At 47.3% G+C, this 20,344-nt stretch overlaps 1 protein-coding gene across 1 annotated transcript in view; it reads right to left on the reverse strand.

The window, feature by feature from the left end:
- LOC147125344 (mitogen-activated protein kinase kinase kinase kinase 4) overlaps window positions 1-20,344 on the reverse strand; it is a 407,092-nt gene that overhangs the window by 120,875 nt on the left and 265,873 nt on the right. Inside the window, exon 18 of the mRNA XM_086001780.1 lies at window positions 9,519-9,640. Coding sequence (XP_085857906.1) covers window positions 9,519-9,640 — 122 coding nt within the window. The remainder of the gene's footprint in view (window positions 1-9,518; window positions 9,641-20,344) is intronic.

Consider the following 20,344-nt stretch of genomic DNA (forward strand, 5'->3'; position numbering starts at 1 on the left):
TTAACAAATGCCTTCTGGAAGTCCATAGAAATAATATCCATAGACATTCCCCTGTCCACTACTTTAGTCACCTCTTCAAAAAAGTGGCCATACCCATGCATTTTAAATGGGCTAAGGCCAGCACTGAACAATAGGGCTCGTGGAAGAAATTCAACTAAACCCGTTAAGAGCTCGCATGTTCGTATCCCACATCAGACAGGGCCTGTGTCTCTGCTGGTACATATAATACAGTCCCCACCACTTGGTGTTAACGTGATTAGCCCGCCATAACCATTGGACAGTCTCTTAGAGGCACTAAGACCACCCTCGCTAATGGAGGATTGAGAGCAGTGAATGGGGTGCACATACTCGCGGCCAGACACCACTCCACGCCCGTTATAGTCTGTGCTGCTGTGTTCAAGCTGTGCCCCAACGAGGAGAATATGTTTCACCGGTTTGTTTGCCCACAGGAGGCGGTTAAGAACATAAAAATTAGCAGCAGGAGCGGGACATACGGCCCCTTGAGCCTGCTCCACCATTCAGTAAGATCGTGGCTGACCTTCGACCTCAACTCCACTTTCTTGCCCGATCCCCATGGCCCTTGATTCCCCAAGAGTCCAAAAATCTATCAATCTCAGCCTTGAATATACTCAATGACTGAGCATACATGGCTCTTTGGGGCAGAGAATTCCAAAGAATCACAACCCTCTGAGTGAAGAAATTCCTCCTCATCAGTCCTAAATGGCTGACCCCTTATCCTGAGACTATCCCCCCTAGTTCTAGACTCTCCAGCCAGGGGAAACAACCTCTCAGCATCTACCCTGTCAATCCCCCTCAGAATCTTGTATGTTTCAATGAGATCACCTCTCATTCTTCTAAACTCCAGAGAGTATCGGCCCAATCTACTGAAGCTCTCCTCATAGGTTCCCTTCACAGAAGAGTCGCTCCAACAAGAGCGTGCACTGCCCTGTGATTAACTACCTCCTTCCGCAATTAGATTAGTCTGTTCATCTCCCACATCAGGAGAAATGGCTCCTCTATTTGCCGGCTGATGATTGACCTCTACAATCCTGCCGCTCACCCCAACTTAATAAAAGTTGCTGGGGTCCGAGAAAGCACCAAACACAGAATGATGCAGCAGGGATTTAAATACATATACGATAATGATAATGAGGTGGGAAAAGCTTATTAAATTGTCCGAAATAGCCAGCACGCTTTAATGTGTTATAAGCGACACCTCTGTAATTGACTTCAGTGGAAATGGGAAATGGTCAGTGCCATTTGCCCGATACAGATGGCTGTGATGAGCGTGGACGGTGTGCGCGGTGGGACTGTGTCAGGGTGAACGGAGGTGAAATTCGACTTATGCCCAACGTCGGCAGAGCGAGCGATCTGTGAGGCCCGAACCACTGGCGAGCCAACAGGTGCCCCGCGGCAGTCCGCCAATTGGCTGACTCTCTCACGTGGAGCTGGCCGGCAGGTCGGGTGTGGGGGGGGAGGTGAAGCGACTTCAAAGGTTGCCTTGAACTCGTCAGCAGCAAGCTGGAGTTTTTATCGTGGGCCCAGGAGGGACACTCCTGCTTCTCCTAGGACCACAACAAAGAAATACTTCAAAATGTCTTGGGCCTGTGGTCCCTTTAAGGACTGTTCATTTAGCCGCTCAAGATGTGATACAACTAGGCGCAACACGCACGGTGCAGATTTGCCCCTTGTGCCCCAATTTCCTATTAGAAGAGCTACAATCAACGCAGGGCTCAAATTTGCATATTTAAAGAAGCCTATTTCAGACAGGTGCCCTGTACGACTAAAAGTCATCCAAGCCAATATGCCGTTTGACGCACTTCCAGTCCCAGATCAGGCGTGACAGATCGCATCGCAGAGTTTGAAGGCCCACTGCCCATTTTATGGGCGACTGCAAACCGAGTTTCACCACCAATAATTCTTCCAAGTCAGTCTCTCTTGAAGAGGTCATCAGCTTTCATTATCTGAACAAATATACCAGTTAAAGAATGGAAATCAACATGAACAGAGAGAAAGATGGGTGAAGTTTAACCATCTATGCTATCCAACCCTAGTATAGATACATTTAAAAGGGGGGTCAAGATAAGCACATGATGGAGAAAGGAATAGAAGAATGTGCTAATAGGGTGAGATGAAGTAAGGTGGGCAGAGGCTTGCATTGAGCACAAACACTGGCAATGACCTGTTGGGCCGAATGGTCTATTGCTGTGCTGTAAAATTCTATGTACAGGAAACTCTTTTTTATCCGGCACCGACGGGACCGACGTCGTGCCGGTTGATCAAAAAGTCCGGATTACAGGGAGGTATACTTACCAAGGTACGAGAGCCCCGTACACGGCCACAGGTGCAGGCGTCCCTGTTGCATGGCAACAGGTGCAGGAATCCCGGTTACAAGGCCACAGATCCAGGAACCCCGGTTACACAGCCACTAATATGAAGTAAAACTTACCTGAACCTACTCCTGAATTTTGCCGGTTAAGAGAGATTTCCGGTTATTTAGGTGCCGGTAAAAAGAGAGTTTCCTGTAATTGTATAAAATTATCAAATTCATTGTAACCGGCTGATTTTAAAGGAATAGTGATAATCAAACTCTCTCCTAAAGTGTGGTAAATATTTATAAGTTGGGGTCACTAAACCCTCTTGAAAAAACCCAGAAAAAGAGTGAACAAATCTTTCTGAGATATAAAAACATAAGGAATTGCAGACAAGTGGTAAGCTCACCATGCACATTTGTTGTAGAAAGGATCAGTTGGAAACAACCTTGATGATAATCTCATTTCACTCGATTCTGTTTCGCTCGTTATGTTTAATAATGCTGTGCACTTTGATGATTCTACAGGGACTGAGCAAGCTCACATTTCTGGGAAGGCTGGATGTGGTCCCCAAGGCTGTAAATAACAAGCTCACATTCCAGGTTGCCAAAATGGGACACAGTTATTTCGCAAACCGGGGTTAAACCTAGTTCAGCCGGCGTTCTGTTTTTCTGATAGAATAACGCGTTGTTGAATGCTAAACATCTGGTTATGAATGGCATTCTGGCGCAGTTCCCTGTTTGTGCACCATAATTCTGGAGGGGTTCACAGAGGAGCTGACCACGACGGCAATGCTAAATGTGAGTTTAAAAGAGGAATTGTACGGGACATTGGGCACAGCAGGCAAGCTGTCTTAATATAAACTTGCACGCCGCGACTGGTAGATTGGGACCAAACTTCTTTGCAAACTGTAAACATGCGTAAATTGGGTTGCAATCTCATTAGGAGGCCCCAATAGGCCTCCACAAACGGTTAGGAAAATTAGCAGCAAGTAAACAATGCAATCTTTTGCTCGGTGAAAGCCTCATTGGGGCACCGATTTTGAACAACTCGAAGCACTCAGAGAGGGTCACAAGTGAACAGCGAGCCCCTGAACCTGGCTCAGAACGAGCACGCATCAGCCGAATGAAGTGCAACATTTGGGAGTTTTGTTGGATCCCTGACAGAAGTGAATGGAACAGAGACGTTTTCTGGAAAGCAGCAAGTGCAGCGATCATTGATGCAAACCTTGCAGTGCCGTGGGGGTTTGTTTATTATTTATTTGTTCCCTCAGTAACAGCTTAGTAATCAATAAAGAAGAACAGGTATGGAGGCCCTGCTGTTACATTGGGATTTATTGATTTGCTGAATTGCAGTCACTGTGTTCAGTGCTTTGAGAATGCTGTCAAACAGTTTGCGATGTACAAGGGTCACCTGTTGCACACCAGGTGGTCACTAAGTAGAAGAACTGCGGCCAAATGTCCCTTGCTGTGGCGCTTTCTGCCTGCTCCCCATTGTTGCTGACTCCATTCACGGTATACTGGATCTGCTGGGGTGCGCTTCTAATCACCAAGGCCAAGGCTCACCTCCGCTGGACCCTTGGATCAACCTAATGCTGGCTCACGGTCGACTCTCCACGCCTCTTCGGCTCTCCGTATTCCTTGCGAAAACCTCTAGCAGTGCGTCCAGTGTCCCTCAAACAGCTCCTGTCCTCACTCACCCGCCACATCGGTCTCCAAACCTGGACATTAGTTTGTCGGTACTCCACCCCTATCCACAAGTCAACTTCATCCCAACAATTTAACTTTCCCCAAAGGTTCACCCCTTCCCTAGCCCAGAACTTGCATCTTTCTCAAGTTTTCCCCCTCCCCCATCTCCTCACATGCCGTCTCCGAGCTCATCTTATCCATGAGACCTATCTAAGGCTCTCTTGACCCTATTCCTACAGTCGGGAGCGAGTGGCCCTGGGAGTCCTCAACATTGACTCCATACCCAATGAAGTCTCATGGCTTCAGGTCAAGCATGGGCAAGGAAACCTCCTGCTGATTACCACCTACTGCCCTCCCTCAGCTGATGAATCAGTACTCCTCCATGTTGAACACCATTTGGAAGAAGCACTGAGGGTAGCAAGAGCACAGAATGTACTCTGGGAGGGGGACTTCAATGTCCATCACCAAGAGTGGCTCGGTAGCACCACTACTGACTGAGATGGCCGAGTCCTGAAGGACATAACTGCCAGACTGGGCCTACGACAGGTGGTGAGAGAACCGACACGAGGGGAAAACCTACTTGACCTCATCCTCACCAACCTACCTGTCGCAGATGCATCTGTCCACGACAGCATTGGTAGCAGTGACCACCGTACAGTCTTTGTGGAGATGAAGACCCGTCTTCACACTGAGGACACCCTCCATTGTGTTGTGTGGCACTACCACCGTGCTAAATGGGATAGATTCAGAACAGATCTAGCAGCTCCAAACTGGGCATCCATGAGGTGCTGTGGGCCATCAGCAGCAGCAGAATTGTATTCTACCACAATCTGTAACCTCAAGGCCTGGCATATTCCTCACTCTACCATTACCATCAAGCCAGGGGACCAAGCCTGGTTCAATAAGGAGTGTAGACGAGCATGTCAGGAGCAACACCAGGCGTACCTAAAAATGAGGTGCCAACCTGGGGAAGCTGCAACACAGGACTACATGCATGCTAAAAAGCGGAAGCAGCATGCTATAGACAGAACTAAGCAATCCCACAATCAACGGATCAGATCAAAGCTCTGTAGTCCTGTCACATCCATTCGTGAATGGTGGTGGACCATTAAACAACTAACGGGAGGAGGAGTCTCCATGAATATTCCCATCCTCAATGATGGTGGAGCCCAGCATGCGAGTGCAAAAGACAAGGCTGATGCGTTTGTAACCATCTTCAGCTAGAAGTGCCGAGTGGATGATCCATCTCGGTCTCCTCTTGAGGTCCCCACCATCACAGAAGCCAGTTTTCAGCCAATTCAATTCACTCCACGTGAGATCAAGAAACGGCTGAGCGCACTGGATAAAGCAAAGGCTATGGGCCCCGAAAACATCCCAGCCATCGTGCTGAAGACTTGCACTCCAGAACTAGCCATGCCTCTAGCCAAGCTGTTCCAGTACAGCTACAACACTGGCATCTACCCGACAATGTGAAAAACTGTCCAGGTATGTCCAGTCCACAAAAAGCAGAACAAATCCAATCCAGCCAATTTTCAGCCCATCAGTCCACTCTCAACCATCAGCAAAGTGATGGAAGGTGTCGTTGACAGTGCTATCAAGTGGCACCTTCTAATCAATAACCTTCTCACTGATGCTCAATTTGGGTTTCACCAGGACCACTCGGCTCCAGATCTCATTACAGCCTTCGTCCAAACATGGACAAAAGAGCTGAATTCCAGAGGTGAGGTGAGAGTGACTGCCCTTGACATCAAAGCAGCAATTGACCAAGTGTGGCCCCAGTAAAATTGAAGTCAATGGGAATCAGGGGGAAAACTCTCCACTAGCTAGAGTCATACCTAGCACAAAGGAAGATGATTGTGGTTATTGGAGGTCAATCATCTCAGCCCCAGGAGATCGCTGCAGGATTTCCTCAGGGCAGTGTCCTAGGCCGAACCATCTTCAGCTACCTCATCAATGACCTTCCCTCCATCATAAGGTCAGAAGTGGGGATGTTCGCTGATGACTGCACAGTGTTCAGTGCCATTCACAAATCCTCAGATAATGAAGCAGTCCATGCCCACATGCAGCAAGACCTGGACGACATTCAGGCTTGGGCTGATAAGTGGCAAGTAACATTCACGCCACACAAGTGCCTAGTAATGACCGTCTCCAACAAGCGAGAGTCTAACCACCGCCCCTTGACATTTAACGGTATTACCATCGCTGTACCCCCCACCATCAGCATTCGGGGGGGTCACCATTGACCAGAAACATAACTGGACCAGCCACATAAATACTGTGGCAACAAGGGCAGGTCAGAGGCTAGGTATTCTGCGGTGAGTGTCTCACCCCCTGACTCCCAAAAGCCTTTCCACCATCTACAAGGCACAAGTCAGGAGTGTGATGGAATACTCTCCACTTGCCTGGATGAGTGCAGCTCCAACACTCAAGAAGCTCGACACCAACCAGGACAAAGCAGCCCGCTTGATCGGCACCCCATCCACCACCTTAAACATTCACTCCCTCCACCACCGGCGTACCGTGGCTGCAGTGTGTACCATCTACAAGATGCACTGCAGCAACTCGCCAAGGCTTCTTTGGCAGCACTTCCTAAACCCACGACCTCTTTCACCTAGAAGGGCAAGGGCAGCAAGCACATGGGAACACCACCACCTCCAGGTTCTGCTCCAAGTCACACACCATCCTGACTTGGAAACATATCGCCGATCCTTCATCGTCGCTGGGTCAAAATCCTGGAACTCCCTCCCTAACAGCACTGTGGGAGGACCTTCACCACAAGGACTGCAGCGGTTCAAGAAGGCGACTCACCACCACCTTCTCAAGGGCAACTAAGGATGGGCAATAAATGTTGGCCTTGCCATGGGCACCCACATCCTGTGACTGAATAAAAAAAAACTGCTGACCACCCAACTTCCCTTCCTGGCCCCCATGCTAGCTGATACTTTTAACAGTTCCCTCTCCTCAGGTACTGTCCCCATCCCCTTTAAATCTACTATCATCAATACCCTCATCAAAAATTTCACCCTTGACCCCTCCATCCTTGCAAACTATTGCCCCATCTCCAACCTCCCTTTCCTCTCCAAAGTCCTTAAACGTGTTGTTGCCTCCCAAATATGTGCCCATCTTTCCTACAACTCCATGGTTGAACCTCTCTAGTCTGTCACAGCACTGAAATGGCCCCAATCAAAGTCATAAATTATATCTTCTGTGAATGTGGTAAACGATCCCCCCCCCCGTCCTTCTTGACCTGTCTGCAGCCTTTGACATGGTTGACCACACCATCCTCCTCCAACACCTCTCCACCGTTGCTCAGCTGAGTGGGACTGCACTCGCCTGGTTCTACCCTTACCTATCTAGCTGTAGCCAGAGAATCACCTGCAATGGCTTCTCTTCTCACCCCTGCACCGCTACCTCTAGAGTCCCCCAAGGATCTATTCTTGGCCCTCTCCTATTTATAATCTACACATCGTCCCCGAATACACGACTGTAAGGTCCTGGAGTATCAGTGAGCAATGCCGTGGCGTAGCACCATGTGGCTCATGCTCCCAATTTCCTACAGTGTTGTTTGAAATCTGAGCTGAGTGATCGGGGTGGTGGGGTGGGGGTGGGAAACCCACCAGATAGAAATGAAGCACTTTCCCACAGAGAGATGAGGAAAACTGGAGGACATCAAACCATTCCACTCTCAGATAGATTTTGGTAAAGAAAGTAACAGCAGTGGTTATACTCTGAGTGGAAGTAGGCTCGGGGCTGTGGAAGAGCAGAGAGATTTGGAGGTACAGGTTCACAGGACAGCACCTGAAGATTAAGAAGGTCATTAAAAATATCTAATGGAATTCTATGTTTTATCTCAGAATGTATAAGGCTCGAATTTAATAGGGTTAAAATCACGAAATCGGGGGGCAGGAACCCATCCCGCCCCTAACCCGCCTCCATGCCCGTTTCCCAGGAGGCGGGTACCTGACCTGTGCTGGGACCCGCCTCCCCGAGGCAGGAAGGGAATTAGTGCCAATTAACTGCCTGTTAACAGGTAGTTAACAGGCAGTTTTTAGCCTAATCCCTATTTTTATCCCTGAAGTGTGGGATTCCCGACGGCTCCAAACCACGGCAAGTTAGCGAGGCGGGCCGTCGGGCTGAAGGACTTGGAGGGTTCGAGATGTCCGGTGTCCAGGTGAGTGATGGGTGCATGAGTGCAGAGGTAAGTGTGTTTGGTGTGTGTAAAGTGTTTAAATGAGTTTTACTTACCTTTACTTAATAATGCAGCCTTCCTTCCTTCAGGTCTCGGGAGTCCCTCATCTCACCGGCACAGAAAGCAGAATGGCCGCGAGCTGTCAAAAGTTGCAGCATTCTGCTTTCTGTTCTGGAGAGATCTCTAAATCAGCCTGAGAGGAAGGAATTAACTTAGAGTACAGATTGTCAGTGTTTGACAGCTTCAAAGAGCTGTCAAACGCTGGTATTTCATCTGTCACAAGCTCTTGACAGATGAAATGTCAATCTGTGACATCACCTGTTGCCGGGTGGCCCTTAATTGGCCTGCTGAGCCCGCTGGGCGGGCTCAACAAGGTCAATCAAGGGAAAATCGCGTGGGTTGGCCACAACTCGATGGAGGTGGGACTCCAACCCCAAAAGTTGGAGTCCCGCCTCCTACATGCCTCCATTGATAAAATCCAGCCCATAGAATCTAAAAGCCAAGAGGTAATGACGAGCCTATATACATTCTGAGTAAGACTCAGTTACAGTACTGTGTGCAGTTTTGGGCTCCACACTATAGGAAAGATATTAAGGCTTTAGAGAGGGGTACAATGCAGATTCACTGAGATGCTGTCTGATATCAGAAAATACAAATATGAAGACAGACTGAAAAATTGGGTCTTTTTTCATTAGAACAATGCCGATTATGATAGAAGTGTTTAAAATTATGAAAGGATGGGACAGGGTGGACTGTTTCCAGTAGTTGAGGGGTCTAGAACGAGGGGCCACAGATACACGATTAAATTCAGGAGGTTTCGAACAGAGGGCAGGAGAAACTTCTTTACGCAGAGAGACGTGAAACTCTGGAATTCACTTCCACTGTTAATGGTTGAGGCAGAAACTATGCCAACAATTCTAGATTAGATTAGATAGGTGGATGAAGGGATATGGGAACAGGCAGCGTGGAAAGTAAACATCAACACAGACTCACTGGGACGAAAGTCCTGCTTCTGTGTGGTAAGTTCCATTCCATGTATTTCGATGTAGAGATAAGTTCCAGCAGTTCATCGGGGAGGGGCCATTGCCAAAAGCCTGGGAACTTGGTGCCACACCCTTTCACCTCCTTAAAAAACTGCACTTTCTGGGGAAGTTACAGGGTGTGGCACCATGGGAACTTGAAGAAAAAAAAAATTAAACAAAACTGATGGGCATAACATTGCAACTTCCTCTTTGTTTTAAAAGACAAGGCGCAATGACAAACTAAAACGCTGTGCTTCTTTCCAAAGACAGTTACAGGAACAAACTTATGCCATCGCCACAGACTCACCTGGTACGGTCCGAGAACTAGTTCGAACGCCAGTCTGCGAATTGTTGCCGGGGGAGTTGCCTTTTGCTTGCTTGGCTAGCGGGCTCTCCACCCTCTCCCACAGGGGCTGCAGTTCAAAGTTACTGAACAGAAACACAAACAATCTGCAGTCAGTGAACTATAACGCAGCAATTTCTCATTACCAATAGGCAACTACTTCTTCTCAGCAAGGAGAGCGAAGCCAAGCTCCGTAACAGGAACCATTTGGGACTACTCGCAGTTCAGAACGCGGAACTCGACACTTCATACAGATACGGCAATATCTCATGACTGTCTGATATTAACTGAACATATTTGCATGTCCGAGAAAGAAAGACTTGTATTTATACACCACAATTCATGACTGCAGAATGTCCCAACATGCTCTACAGTCAACGAGAAGGATGAGAGAAAAAGTGCAGGAAGGAACTGGAGTTAGATTTAAAATCGTACCCCAAGAGGGGAGATGAGATAGCCGGTTTTATTGACAGGCTTACTGGTGAATCACTAACATGGCAAAACTGTGGCAGATGGAGTTCAACGTGCGAAAAGTGCACGGACATCCACTTTGCACCTAAGAAAAACAGATCGGAGTTTTCTAAATGGTGAGAATCTTGGCACTGTGGAGGAGCAGAGAGATTTAGGGAATCCATGTACAGAAATCACTAAAAGCAAGTGGAGAGGCACAATAATAATTAAAAAGACTAACTGGAGTGTTGGCCTTCATCTCAAGGGGGATGGAATACAAAAGGATGGAAGTTATGTTACAGTTATATAAAGCTCTCGATAGACCACATCTGGAGTACTACGTTCAATTCTGGTCACCACACCTCAGGAAGGATGTATTGGCCTTGGAAATGGTGCAGCGGGTCTAAAAGGGTTAAATTATGAGGCCAGGTTGCATAGACTCGGCTTGTATTCACTCGAGTATAGAAGATTCAGGGGCAATCTAATTGAGGTGTTTAAGATGATTGAATGATTTGATAGTGTAGATAGGGAGAAGCCATTCCTCTGGTAGGGGGAGTCCAGAACAAGGGGGCATAACCTTAAAATTAGAGCTATGCTGTTCAGGGTGATGTCAGGAAGCACTTCTTCACACAAAAGGTAGTGGAATTATGGAACTTGTCCTAAAACATAGAAACATGGAAACATAGAAACATAGAAGATAGGAGCAGGAGCAGGCCATTCGGCCGTTCGAGCCTGCTCCGCCATTCAACGAGATCATGGCTGATCATCCAAACCCTAGCACCCGGTCCCTACACCGACAGCCATCCCACCCAAGCCCTATCCCCGTAACCCCGTAACCCCACGTATTTAATCACCTCTAACACTAAGGGCCAATTTTTCATGGCCAATCAACCTAACCCGCACATCTTTGGACTGTGGGAGGAAACCGGAGCACCCGGAGGAAACCCACGCAAACACAAGAAGAATGTGCAAACTCCACACAGACAGTCACCCGAGGCCGGATTTGAACCCGGGTCCCTGGCGCTGTGAGGCAACAGTGCTAACCACTATGCCACCCAAAAAAAGCTGTTGAGGCTGGGGTTCAATTGAAAATTACTAGACAAGGGTATTAAGGGTTACAGAACCAAGGCAGGTAAATGGATTTAAGATACAGATCAGCAATGATACAACAACTACAACTTGTATTTATATAGCGCCTTTAATGTAGTAAAACATCCCAAGGCGCTTCACAGGAGTGTTGTAAGACAAAGAATTTGACACCGAGCCACATAAGGAGAAATATGGGCAGATGACCAAAAGCTTGGTCAAAGAGGTAGGTTTTAAGGAGCGTCTTAAAGGAGGAAAGAGAGGTAGGGAACAGAGAGGAATAGGCAAAGGAATTTCAGAGCTTATGGCCTAGGCAACAGAAGGCACGGCCACCAAAGGTTGAGCGATTATAATCAGGGATGTTCAAGAGGGCAGAATTAAAGGAGTGCAGATATCTTACAGAGATAGGGAGAGGCAAGGCCATGGAGGGATTTGAAAACAAGGATGAGAATTCTGCATTTGGGGAGGGCTAACAAGGCAAGGGAATACACAATAAATGGTTGGGTAATGAGAAATGTAGAGAAACAGAGGGACCTTGGAGTGCATGCCCGCAGATCCCTGAAGGCTGAGGGGAGACTTAACATAGAAACATAGAAGATAGGAGCAGGAGTAGGCCATTTGGCCCCTTGAGCCTGCTCTGCCATTTAATGAGATCATGGCTGATCATCCAAATTCAGTACCCTTTCCCTACTTTCTCCCCAATTGAGGTGTAATAATTTATGAAGTCAATAAACAGGTGGCATTACATAGGATTACATAGGATCTACGGCACAGAAACAGGCCATTCAGCCCAACCAGTCTATGCCGGTGGTTATGCTCCACTCGAGCCTCCTCCCATCTAACCCTATCAGCATAATCCTCTATTCCCTTCTTCCTCATATGCTTATCTAATCGCTCCTTAAATGCATCTATACTATTTGCTTCAACCACTCCCCGTGATAGCGAGTTCCACATTCTCACCACTCTATGGGTAAAGAAGTTCCTTCTGAATTCCCTGTTTGATTTCTTGGTGACTGTCTTATGCCTCTAGTTTTGCTCTTCCCCACAAGTGGAAACATTCTCTCTGTATCTACGCTTATCAAAGCCTTTCATGATTTTAAAGACCTCTATTAGGTCACCCCTCAGCTTCTTTTTTCAAGGAAGAAGAGACCCAGCCTGTTCATCCTTTCCTGATATGTATACCCTCGCATTTCTGGTATTATCCTTGTAAATCTTCTCACCCTCTCCAGTGCCTCTATATCCTTTTTATAATATAGCGACCAGAATTGCCCACAGTACTCCAAGTGTGGTCTAGCCAGGGTTCGATATTGGTTTAGCATAACTTCCCTACTTTTTAATTCTATCCCTCTAGAAATAAACCCTAGTGCTTGGTTTGCTTTTTTTATGGCCTTGTTAACCTACATTGCAACTTTTAGTGATTTGTGTATTTGTACTCCGAGATCCCTTTGTTCCTCTACCCCATTTAGATTTTTATTTTCCAAGTAATATGTGACCTCCCTATTTTTCTTACCATAGATTTAAAGTAATTGGTAGGAGGATTAGAGGGGCGTTGAGGAGAAATGTCTTCACCCAGAGGGTGCTGGGGGTCTGGAACTCACTGCCTGAAAGGCTGGTCGAGGCAGAAACCCTCATCACATTTAAAAAGTACTTGGATATGCACTATGGACCAAGAGCTGGGAAGTGGGATTAGGCTGGAGAGCTCATTTTCGGCCGGCACGGACACAATGGGCTGGATTTTGTCAATGGGGACGTGATGGAGGCGGGACTCCCCCTTTTTGGGTTGTAGTCCCACCTCCATCGAGTTGTGGCCAACCCACACGATTTTCCCTTGATTGACCTTGTTGAGCCCGCCCAGTGGGCTCATCAGTCCAATTAAGGGACACCCGGTTACAGGCGACGTCAGGGATTGACATTTCATCGGTCAAGAGCTTTTGACAGATTAAATATCAGCGTTTGACGGCTCTGTGAAGCTGTCAAACACTGACAATCTGACTTCTAACTTGAGTCCTTCTCCACAGACTCAGTTAGAAATCTCTCCAGAACAGAAAGCAGAATGCTGCAACTTTTGACAGCTCGCGGCCATTCTGCTTTCTGTGCCAGTGAGATGAGGGACTCCTGAGACCTGAAGGAAGGAAGCCTGCATTAGTAAGTAAAGGTAAGTAAAACTTATTTAAACACTTTACACACACCAAACACACTTACCTCTGCACTCATGCAGCCATCATTCACCTGAACACTGGACATCTCGACCCCTCCAAGCCCTTCAGCCCCACGGCCCGCCTCGCTAACTTCACGTGGTTTGGAGCCGTCGGGCAGCCCACACTTCAGGGCTAAAAATAGGGATTAGGCTAAAAACTGCCTGTTAACAGGCAGTTAATTGGCACTAATCCCCTTCCCGCCTCGGGGAGGCGGCTCCCAGCACAGGTTGGGTACCCGCCTCCCGGGAAACGGGCATGGAGGTGGGTTGGGGGCGGGAAGGGTTCCTGCCCCCCGATTCTGCAATTTTCCCCCCACTCCCGCCTCCAAACCCGTCTCCACGGGGCTTGGAAATTCGAGCCCAATGGGCCGAATAGATTCCTCCTGTGCCGTAAATTTCTATGATTCTACGATCAAATTGAATGGTGGAACAGGCTTGAGGGGCCTAACGGCCTACTCCTGTTCCTATGTAAGTCAATCTTACAGCCCTCCCTCTGGCTGGGAACACTCATAGTAAAAGGACACAGGGGCAGTGAGGTTTTGAACAAAGGACTGCTGGGCTGTCTTTGGCTCAGAGCTGTAAGCTTAAAATGCAGGAAGTCAGGCTTTACAGTTAGCAGTTGTCCAAGAAGGCAGTGCCAAAAATAAATCAGTCAGCCCACAAAAGGACAGGACATCTGGCTTATTGTTTTTTTCAATTTTTCATGGAGAGAAATGTGATTGTGTTATGTAAGCGGAATTTGCTTGGACTCTTACTTTGCAAGGTCACTTGCTGCCTGCGAAATAAAGTAGGCGACCAAATTATCTCTGGCCTTTTCTCAGCAAGTGTTTCTCAGTCTGTCCTCGAACAGATTTGGACCAGTGCACGCCAGGGCATGTGCAAAAAGACACCATTTCCAGTGCAGATCACAGGTTAACGCTATTCAGAAATTAGATGCTGGTCAATATGACTTTAGTCCTGAACGCAAGATGCACAGACCGCTTAGGGGAGTGACCAGCGCTGCTGTAGAGTCATAGAGTTATACAGCACAGAAAGAGGCCCTTTGGCCCATCGTGTCCACGCCGGCCATCAAGCCCTGTCTAATCTAATCCCATTTTCCAGCATTTGGTCCGTAGCCTTGTATGCTATGGCATTTCAAGTGCTCATCCAAATGCTTCTTGAATGTTGTGAGGGTTCCTGCCTCTACCACCCTTTCAGGCAGTGAGTTCCAGATTCCAACCACCCTCTGGGTGAAAAAGTTCTTCCTCAAATCCCCTCTAAACCTCCTGCCCCTTACCTTGAATCTATGCCCCCTTGTTATAGACCCCTCTAAGGGGAAAAGTTCCCTTCTATCTATCCTATCTATGCCCCTCATAATTTTGTACACCTCAATCAGGTCCCCCCTCAGCCTTCTCTGCTCCAAGGAAAACAACCCCAGCCTGTCCAGTCTTTCTTCATAGCTGAAGCGCTCCAGCCCAGGTAACATCCTGGTGAATCTCCTCTGCACCCTCTCCAATGCAATCACATCCTTCCTATAGTGTGGCGACCAGAACTGCACACAGTATTCCAGCTGTGGCCTTACCAGCGTTTTGTACAGCTCCATCATAACCTCCCTGCTCTTATATTCTATGCCTCGGCTAATGAAGGCAAGTATCCCATATGCCTTTTTAACCACCTTATCCACCTGTTCTGCTGCCTTCAGGGATCTATGTACATGCACACCAAGGTCCCTCTGATCTTCTGTCTTTCCTAGGGTCTTACCATTCATTGTGTATTCCCTTGCCTTGTTAGCCCGTCCAAAATGCATCACCTCACACTTTTCAGGGTTAAATCCCAAGAGAACATCCGAGGTAAACCTGAAATTTGTAACAATTGGATAGGCCAAGCCTCAGCATGATAAAGATATGGACTAAGGCCTTGGTAGCAATGGGGCAGAGGCATTGGTGGAGCTGGGCAGTATGCAATTCCAATCCATCCCGCAAAAAATGAGGGAAACATTCCCAAAAATCATTGGGGTAATAGGCTTCTTTAACAAAAATAGAAAATAAATTAACATTTTGTTTAAAAATACCTTGTTCCCAGGATGTGTGGCAAGGCCACATTTAGTGACCATCCCTAGTTGCTCTGAGGGCTTTACTAGTCAATCACCTAGGGTTGGATTTTCACTGAGGAGGCGGGTAGGAGGCGGGGCTACAACTTTCGGGGTTGTAGTCCCGCCTCCATCGAGTTGTGGCCAACCCACGTGGTTTTGACTTGGTTGACCTTGTTGAGCCCGCCTAACAGGCTCAGCAGGCCAATTAAGGGCCACCCGGCAACAGGTGATGTCACAGATTGAAATTTCATCTGTCCAGACCTTTTGACAGATGAAATATCAGCATTCGGCAGCTGTTTGAAGCTGTCAAACACTGACAATCTGTACTCTAAGTTAATTCCTTCCTCTCAGGATGATTTAGAGATCTCCCCGGAATAGAAAGCTGAATGCTGCAACTTTTGACAGCTCGCGGCCATTCTGCTTTCTGTGCCGGTGAGATGAGGGACTCCCGAGACCTGAAGGAAGGAAGGCTGTAAAGGTAAGTAAAACTTCTTTAAACACTTTACACACACCAAACACACTTACCTCTGCACTCATGCACCCATCACTCACCTGAACACCGGACATCTTGACCCCTCCAAGCCCTTCAGCCCGACGTCCCGCCACGCTAACTTGGCGTGGTTTGGAGCCGTCGGGAATCCCACACTTCACCAATGAAAATAAGGATTAGACTAAAAATTGCCTGTTAACAGGCAGTTAATTGGCACTAATCCCCTTCCCGTCTCGGGGAGGCGGGTCCCAGTGCGGGGCGGGTACCTGCCTCCTTTGAAACTGGCATGGAGGCGGGTGGGGGGGCGGGATGGGTTCATGCCCCCCGATTTCAAGATTTTATCCCCCCCACACGCCTCCAATCCCGCCTCCACAGCTCAACTTAAAATCCTGCCCATAGTGTGGGACTGGCATCGCAAGTTTGCCAGATTTGGTAGGGGTGTCTCCAAAGGACATTAGTGAACCAGTTGTGGTTGTTACAACAATCTGGTAGCATTCCACAGTTGTATCTGGTGCCAGCCCACAGATCAGCAGATTTAATTCATTCGATTCCTAATTGATTTGAACTACATAAGCCTCTGGAATTACTAGTCCAGTACTCTAACCACCAGGCTACCTACCATACTCATATCTGTGATCCATTATTTCCTTTAACACTGACTTGCAGCATTTGTTGTGTATGTTACATTGAAGCCCATTGTGAAAGAAAACCTCCTGGGGTGTTTAGTACCGCTGCTGGTGGCAGTTTAATACCTGCCAAGGCTACGGTAATGAGCACGCCAACATGAACTTTCACACCGTGGGATGCAAGCTGGCAGAGTTTGGAAACTTACCGCTCTGCAGTTTACTGCTGCTTTCGGCTATTTACTGGATGGCTGGCAATATTCTTCCATGAATAAAAGCTGGTGCTTGTAAAAAAAAAATGAGTAATACTGGACCGCATTATTGTACTGTAGCTAAAAATCGTCTTTTAGCTGTTCCACTTTCAGTTTCTGTGATTCACCACTAATTTTATAAATGAACATACTCTTAGTTCAAGGCTCGCTCGCCTCAAAAAATTAAACGTGAATTACTAACTGATGCTTGCCAGGTAGGCGTTAGCTTGGCTCAGTTGGTAGCACTCTCACCTCTGAGTCAGGAGGTTTGCAGTTCAAGTCCCACTCCAGGGCTTGAGCACATAGTTTTAAACATAGAAGATAGGAGCAGGAGTAGGCCATTCGGCCCCTCGAGCCTGCTCCGCCATTCAATGCGATCATGGCTGATCATCCAAACACAGTACCCTGTCCCTGCCTTCTCCCCATATCCCTTGATCCCTTTAGCCTTAAGAAATATATCCAACTCCTTCTTGAATATGTTTAATGAATTGGCCTCAACTGCCTTCTGTGGTAGAGAATTCCACAGTTTAACCACTCTCTGGGTGAAAAAATTCCTCCTCATCTCAGTCCTAAATGGCTTAACCCTTATCCTTAGACTGTGACCCCTGGTTCTGGACTCCCCCGCCATCGGGAACATCCTTCCTCTGTCTAGTCCTGTTAGAATTTTATAAGTTTCAATGAGATCCCCTCTCATTCTTCTAAACTCCAGCGAGTATAAGTCCAATCGACCCAATCTCTCCTCATACGTCATTCCTGCCATCCCAGGTATCAGTCTGGTGAATCTTCACTGCACTCCCTCCATGGCAAGAACATCCTTCCTCAGATAAGGCGACCAAAACTGTACACAATACTCAAGGTGTGGTCTCACCAAGGCCCTGTACAACTGCAGCAAGACATCCTTGCTCCTGTACTCGAACCCTCTCGCTACGAAGGCCAACATACCATTTGCCTTCTTAACTGCCTGCTGCACCTGCATGCTTACCTTCAGTGACTGGTGCACAAGAACACCCAGGTCTCGTTGCACTTCCCCTTCTTGCAATCTATTGCCGTTCAGATAATAATCTGCCTTCCTGTTTTTGCCACCACAGTGGATAACCTCACATTTAGCTGATGCATTGTTGTTGGAGGTACTGGATACAACTTTAAATAAAGGCTCTGGCTGCTAGTTCCTATTGGAAGAGTAGGGATTTATCACGGGTGTCCTGGCCAATATACTTCCATCAAGCAACACCAACAAAAGCAGATTAACTGCTCATTCATCTAAATCGGTGTTTACGTGATCTTACTGCTTATAAAATGTTGGCCATCTTTGCCTACATCATAAATCAACTTGCACGTGAAGCATTGATGAGAGATATGGCAGGGCACTCTACAAGTGCATGTCTTTCTTGCACAATTATGAAATTACCTTTTTGAAAAATGAAAAAATTGGTAAATAAATCACTTGGAAAAAAAAAGTTAAAATAGAAAAAAAAACTTTCATTTCTACAGCACCTTTCATGACCTCAGGATGTTGCAAAGTACTTTACAGCCAATGAAGTACATAAGAACATAAGACATAGGAGCAGGAGTAGGTCATTTGGCCCCTCGAGCCTGCTCCGCCATTCAATAAGATCATGGCTGATCTGATCTTGGCCTCAACTCCACTCCCCTGCCCACTCCCCATAACCCTTGACTCCCTTATCGTTCAAAAACCTGTCTATCTCCACCTTAAATATATTCAATGACCCAGCCTCCACCACTCTCTGGGGAAGAGAATTCCACAGATTCACGACCCTCAGAGAAGAAATTCCTCCTCATTTCCGATTTAAAGGTGCAGTCACTGTTGTAATGTAGGAAACTGTTATAAGGTATTATGGAATACAATGCACAGAGCAAACTTTAAGGAACAAAAAGTAATCCTCTCCTCACAGCCTGGCGCAGGAACTGAAACTACAGCCGCAATAGACTTCCTTTATCGCCTGGTGTGGCACTGTAGTTCTTGTTCCATTTCTTATCAAACGAACAAGTATAATAGTATTAAAATGGCTGACGAAATAGATCAAACCCACATAGCACACTAGAGGGGGTAACTTTCTTACTTCATGTTCCTGGTGTGGAATCTCGACCACCAAGACAGAATCTCGTAAATTTGGGGATTTTTGGACCATCTATATTGATAGTCAGAATATGGTGCCCGACACGGACGCATAATCCTGATACGCATATCCACAGAAACCACAGAAACCCCACAGTGCAGATAGAGGCCATTTCGACCCATCGAGCCTGCACCGACACATATCCCACCCGATCCCCGTAACCCCTACACCAACACATATCCCACTCTATCCTCGTAACCCCACGTATTTAATCCCCCTAACACTAAGGGTCAATTTATCATAGCCAATCAACCTAACCCGCACATCTTTGGACTGTGGGAGGAAACCGGAGCACCCGGAGGAAACCCACGCAAACACGGGGAGAATGTGCAAACTCCACACAGACAGTCACCCGAGGCCGGATTTGAACCCGGGTTCCTGGCGCTGTGAGGCAACAGTGCTAACCACTATGCCACCGTGCTGGCCTCGGGAAGGTTCCCTGCACGCAGTGCAACGTCTGAAAATTACCCTTTAGGTTAAATGAACTCTTGGAATTTAAGTCAAGTATTTAAAACAAATGACAGAAAAATACCGTGACTGCTTTGTCCCTCAGCAAAGCAATCTTACCTACATGTCAACAAGACCACATTGAGAGCCACACTGCCAGAGGCAACCTCTAAGTTGCGTGACATCTGAAAGTGGCCTTCTGAACCACAGGATATGATTCCACAGGCTCAACAGTGAAACAGGAGGAGAGGAAAGAGGGAGGGGACAACATTGCTACAAGGATCAGGCAACAGCCATGTGTTTTAAAATAACAATTTTAAAATAGATAAGGGAGAACCAGTGGATGTGGTGTATTTGGACTTTCAGAAGGCTTTCGATAAGGTCCCGCATAAGAAATTAGCGTGTAATGTTAAGGCACATGGGATTGGGGGCAAGGTATTGACTTGGATAGAGAACTGGCTGGCAGACAGAAAGCAAAGAGTTGGAATAAACGGCTCTTTTTCCGAGTGGCAGGCAGTGACTAGTGGGGTACCGCAGGGATCGGTCTTTGGACCCCAGCTATTCACAATATATATTAATGATCTAGACAAGGGAACTAGATGTAATATCTCCAAATTTGCCGACGACACAAAGCTGGGTGGGCGTGTGTGCTGTGAGGAGGATGCCGAGAAACTCCAGGATGATTTGGACAGGTTGGGTGACTGGGCAAAAGCATGGCAGATGCAATATAACGTGGATAAATGCGAGGTTATCCACTTTGGTGGCAAAAACAGGAAGGCAGATTATTATCTGAATTGCAATAGATTGGGAGAAGGGGACGTGTAAAATTCTGACAGGACTGGACAGACTAGATGCAGGAAGGATGTTCCCGATGGTCGGGGAGTCCAGAACCAGGGGTCACAGTCTAAGGATAAGGGGTAAGCCATTTAGGACAGAGATGAGGAGGAATTTCTTCACCCAGAGAGTGGTGAACCTGTGGAATTCTCTACCACAGAAGGCAGTAGAGGCCAATACATTAAATATATTCAAGAAGGAGT

Source organism: Somniosus microcephalus, chromosome 1 (assembly GCF_052327205.1).
Source record: "Somniosus microcephalus isolate GS21.2 chromosome 1, FLI_Smic_1.0, whole genome shotgun sequence".
Classification (NCBI taxonomy): Eukaryota; Metazoa; Chordata; class Chondrichthyes; order Squaliformes; family Somniosidae; genus Somniosus; species Somniosus microcephalus.